This window comes from Buceros rhinoceros, unplaced genomic scaffold (genome assembly GCF_000710305.1).
Source record: "Buceros rhinoceros silvestris isolate BGI_N320 unplaced genomic scaffold, ASM71030v1 scaffold29161, whole genome shotgun sequence".
Lineage (NCBI taxonomy): Eukaryota > Metazoa > Chordata > Aves > Bucerotiformes > Bucerotidae > Buceros > Buceros rhinoceros.
Genome location: NW_010394182.1, coordinates 26,486 through 31,671, shown reverse-complemented (window position 1 = coordinate 31,671; position 5,186 = coordinate 26,486). Strand labels below are relative to the sequence as shown.

Genomic DNA, 5,186 nt, shown 5'->3' with positions numbered 1-5,186 from the left:
CCTGCTTTTCCTTCCTGAGGTATAAAAGGCTGTACCTTAACTTCAGAATACATCTTCAGATGATCCAGCTGGAGGAGGTATGATGGTTTGGTTTTATCTTACAAGTCACAGCTTCGACAACACAATGAATCTATAAATTGCAACAAACTTTTGTACAAGAAAATTCCTGCAGCCCTGGAACACAACAAATGGTGCTTACAGACTCACAGTCACCTGTCTGGAGGAACACACTCAGGATTTCCTGTCTTGCTGCCCAACAGTTTCTCCTTTACCCTTGGAGACTGACCAAGTACACACCACGTATCATTGTGCCTGCCTACACCTTGTTCTCCAGGAGACACCGACAGGAAGATTTAGTCACGCTAGCACACCGGCACACTTGCTTTCCAGCAGAGGCCTGCGCTGATTCGATGTTCCTTTTTATACCTGTATTTTAAAAACCAGTATACAGAACGTGTCAGAGCTGCAGAAAGAGAACCGTTTCATTTTGTTTCTTCACTAACCACTCTACGGAGCGAGGATCAGTGTAGAACACAGGAGGAATGTTTCAAAGCTACTAAGTAAAAAACCCGAAATCGCTGATGTTTAGTTGGACTTTGTATCTCCACTTGCTCTCCAGTCTAAGCTAAGTGAAAAAACCATTTTGTTTGAAATCAGGTCTGAACAGGGGATGAAATATCTCATCATTGCTTAAACGTAACATGATCTTTTGAAATTATTTCAACATGGTGTTCTTCCACTCTCTAAAGCGTCAAGATCTGATTGGATTTAGCCAGATACTTTGATATTTATCCACAGCAGCTTAGAAATTAAGTAGTCAATTAAGAAAAAAATTGAATGTTATTGTTCCCCAGCTTCAACCAGCTTCAAGAAAATACAGTAGAACCTCACTGGTTTGCACTTACACTGGGTGATGGAAGTGTTCGTCATTTCGCTGTGACCGTTCTGCAATACTCAAGCGCTAAGAGTTAAGCCAGGATGATGCACTGCGACGTGTTCTGTTCACCTCGGGGACGATGTAATTCAGCTCTCTTCCCTGTCCTAGGACAGAAGTGTACTTATCTTCAATGGAAAAGAAGTCCAAACGAGGTAGCACTGCCACGCTCTGCTGGAATGTGGACAGATCCTGGCCTGATTTTAAACAGTGGTTTAGCAAGATTCTACTGCAATCTACACAAAATGTATAAAACACGAACCTTTTCCAGAATAAGGCCACTCATTTTGCCATTGGCAATAGGCAGTGAGAAACAGCAGGTAAAAAAAAAAACCTCACTTGATTATAGAGGTGTTTTTGAGGCAATAAACTGTGGGGAGAAGTATAAACGCATTGTCCTCTCATCCCTCCTCTTTGTTTTCCAGTATAAGGATCTCTGCTTCCCGTATGTCCCACTCCGTGGGGAGCAGTTTCAGTCTATTTTCTTAACCGGGAGCCTAAGGAAGTCCAGGCTACATTTAAAGATGGGGACGGCGCTGTAAAACAGCAGGATGACAAGCTTCCCATGAGCCATGGTCATGACAGTCTGATGTCCAGATGCCCAGATTCGATACCAGGGCCCATAGAAAGGATCTGAGACGGCTGGGCACAACATGTTGTTCAAATTCACTTCTGTAACCTGGGAAAGTGACAACAAGGTTATAAATTAACAATATTTTTGTTGCGCTGATTCAGACACCTAAAACGGTAATTCTGAAATTACCGTAAGGATCAAAAACATTTAGGCGACGCTCCTTTGTTGAGCACAAGTTGGGCGGCTTTCAGCAGCAGATCCACATCCAGTTGTGCATTTAATAGATGGATTTATGCAGGTACATAATTTATGACGTATTTTACCGATACTTGTGAGATACGATACACAAAGGCTCATCAGAACATGCGATTAAAAATCTGCATGCACGTAGTCTCATCCATACCGATCTGGGCACTTTGAAGAACTAGTCAGCGTTTTTACTTTGCGTTTGTACTTGCAAACTATCCATTTATTAACCTGTATTTACTTACCAATCCCAGAATCTGCAAGATGCTAAAATGATATACAAACATAAACCCCGTGGATAAAAGAGCCCACCAGAAATTGCAGAGTGGTTCTGGAGTGTAGATACCTTGAAGAGAAAGGAATACATTAGTATTCAGCTGAATTGCTGCGTCCATCAAACACTCATGAATAATCCTCTCTCTCCTGCTCTGTGGATGTTGGGGCATCTGGTTTTAGCTGATAACCTACTCAATACCATTACAATGATTAATATTGGAGAGCCTTATTCCTCACCTAAAGCATCATCAGCTTCTTCCCTCCTGGTCCACTATGTTACCTTGGTAGCTTGCCTGTTTTTCACCAACACCAGTGACTTTTTTACCTCAGAACAATTAAATGATTTTAAAATACGGTAACGTTATACAACGAATCTTCAAAAATCAGGTTAGTTCTACTTATACTCCTGCTTCTTATGGGGGCTGTGACCTCAACACACCCGGAGCTGAACCAGGCAGCGGCAGCTCCTGCACAGCACTGTATCACAGCAGCGCTAATTGCCGTTTCCTCATTTCACAAAGGCTGTTTACCAGTTATTAAAAAGTAACTTGCACCAGTGACGCGTAGGAACAGAAGAGCTGATAGAGGAGTCAGCCAATCCGTTAACGACAGACTGGGCTTCTAAATGAAATCGGCCCTGGAGATATTTTCAGATACAAACAAGTTTATAATCTCTAGGTATCACAGATACAGTAAAATATTCTCCCCCTCAGATGAGGTAGCAGATACCATGTAATTCCTGAGTTCACCTTCCTCTCTCCTCCTGAAACTACGTTTTGTCAATGCACTGACAAAACACGATGTCACGTGACCTAGAACGTACCAAGGACATCAGATCTAAACCAAGTGCCCTGAGATACAGGACTATTTTTGGAATTAAATATTCAAACACCGTACGGTGAGAACAAAAGCAGTTTACAGAGTTCTCAAGACTCTTACCACCAGACAGGAAAATTTCAGTGTAAGATTCAGCAAAAAGTATTATTCTCCTTATGACTTTAATAACATAACCTGGGGGCACAGAAGAAAGACGCACGGTGTCATGCTGCTCAGCTGCTGCAAGAAGCTGTGGCGTTTCGGATGGTTATAAATACACAATGGCATTTTGTATCTGCCTTTGTTTGCTCTGTGCTCCATTACACGTTATTAAACACCGGAACGCGCACCCAGCATCTGCCAGAGCTGACAGCACAGGGGGCAATGTGTGTATTAGCCTTCGCTAGCACGTTCGGTAATTACCAGGAAGTAATTACAGACCTCAGCATATACTGTACAAGGCTACTGGGAACTCAAATCAGGACAGACGCGTGGCTGGCTACGACAGAACTCACCAGACTAAGGCTGGTAGAGGAGCCCACCTAAGGTATCGTGTGTAGATAAAGGCAAGCCACTGCCGTCACCTGCTTTACCAACCCCCCCTGCACCGCTGCATCCTGGCGCAGGTTTGCAATCCCTAGAGGACGGTGTTCTCAAACCTGGTTGCCCTTTTATGATTCTTTTCTTCCATAGTTTGTAGCCATCATGCCAGTTCAGACTGATGTGCAGTAGCTACCTGAAATAATCCGATTTAAACATCATTTTGTGGATGTTACAAATCAGAATTACCTACACTTGACTGTCTAAAGCTGTACAGCTCTTCGTTGTCCGCTCACAGTAACACAGCTTCTCTGTTGCTAGTCAACAGAGAGCGAGGAGGTGATTCTACGCTTGAACGACAGCAGCACATATGCACCCCATGTATCACTCACGGACTTTAGTGAGCAACAGTATTAGTGTAATTACCCAAGATACAACTGCACACCACGTCTGTTGTAGTGAGCGTGCTGTGACTTGATGCAACCATCATAAATACGAGCAGAGAGTTACTCTGAAAGCATAGGGCAGCTTATAAGATTCCCTGTCCAGTGGGGAGGTGAAGGTCAGGAGAAGTGTCTGAACTAGGAGCAAAATCCACAGGTGAAAGTGAGCGCTGCATCAATAACTTCCAGTGGGTGCTCTACAGGAAAAGGGAAAAAATGCGCAACAGTCTAATTCTTCGAACGTACTTGGCAAGCCTGATCCGAGAGCTGGTACCCTGCTTAGAACAGTACAGTAGACTCGACTTAAATAGCAATGATACTCAAACTCCACCGCCTGAGAACATCAGATACGTGATACCACCTTGAATACGGTTTTTCATTACAGAGAGCAAGAGAAGCAGCAACTAGCCTTGGTGTCAGAGTTCAGGAGACCACGGCTCTATTTTTGGCTGCACCAACTTTAAGTGACCTGGTCAAGCTGTACAGAAATTCTTCAGCTGTAAAGAAAACATCGTTTGACTTGCAAAGTTTTTTTGTATTGTCTTGGCAGTTTTAGGTGCATGTTTAACCTGGATGCAAAATACAAAATAAAATGGAAATAAGGTCTGGAAACCAGCTCCTGGGAGCTGACAGGGTAGTGCTATACCAAACGCGGTTTCACGTGAACTCAGCTGGCTGGCTGTTGCCCGTGTTATTGCAAAAGTATTCGACAAAGCCTGAGAGCGGGTGGCAGTAGTCTAAAGAGCTCAACGCTCAGGAAAGCTGGAACCCAGGGACCTCGGTATCTGGGGGACTGACAGTGCAGGTAGTATATAAACGCTAAAATGGACAAGTGAACCCAGCTATGGGACAAGACTGGAGGGAGAAAGCAGTCACTAAAAGATGAAGGAAATTGCTCGAAGGTGACAAAACAGATCAGTGGCATAATTTGGCTTTGAACCCAACTTCTCATGTCCTGCTTCAGTCTAGTCAGGGAATCATGTTTCAGAAGTCACTTGGAAGAGCTGTTCAGGTTCCTCCAGCAAAGAATTTCACGCTGGGACATCCTTCAAAAAATACATTAGCAGCTCTCGCCCTCTACAGACTTTTGATCTCACTTAATAATGGAAAAATCCCTCCTTACTAGACTTTGCAATTCCGAAAATAATAGTGCGATTTTCAGCAGTGTCATTATTGGGACATCGAGGGACAAAAAGGAAGCAATGACCTCCACGTGAAAACATTTCAGAGAGCTCTGGATTCCCAAATGTGCATTGGGAAACTATTTTTAAATCTGTATCTGGGATATTGTCTGTGCATTTCTCATTCGATAAATAATCACTGTAGATTTGGTTACTCTGTGGTCCTGCTATTCAGC

At 43.4% G+C, this 5,186-nt stretch overlaps 1 protein-coding gene across 1 annotated transcript in view; it reads right to left on the bottom strand.

Moving 5' to 3' along the window:
• Positions 1–1,020: 1,020 nt before the first annotated feature.
• TMEM164 (transmembrane protein 164) overlaps positions 1,021–5,186 on the bottom strand; it is a 30,358-nt gene continuing 26,192 nt past the window's right edge. The window contains exons 5-6 of the mRNA XM_010145163.1: positions 2,000–2,100; positions 1,021–1,613 (exon numbers count right to left, since the gene is read on the bottom strand). Of these exons, the coding sequence (XP_010143465.1) occupies positions 1,407–1,613; positions 2,000–2,100 (308 nt within the window). The 3' untranslated portion in view covers positions 1,021–1,406. The remainder of the gene's footprint in view (positions 1,614–1,999; positions 2,101–5,186) is intronic.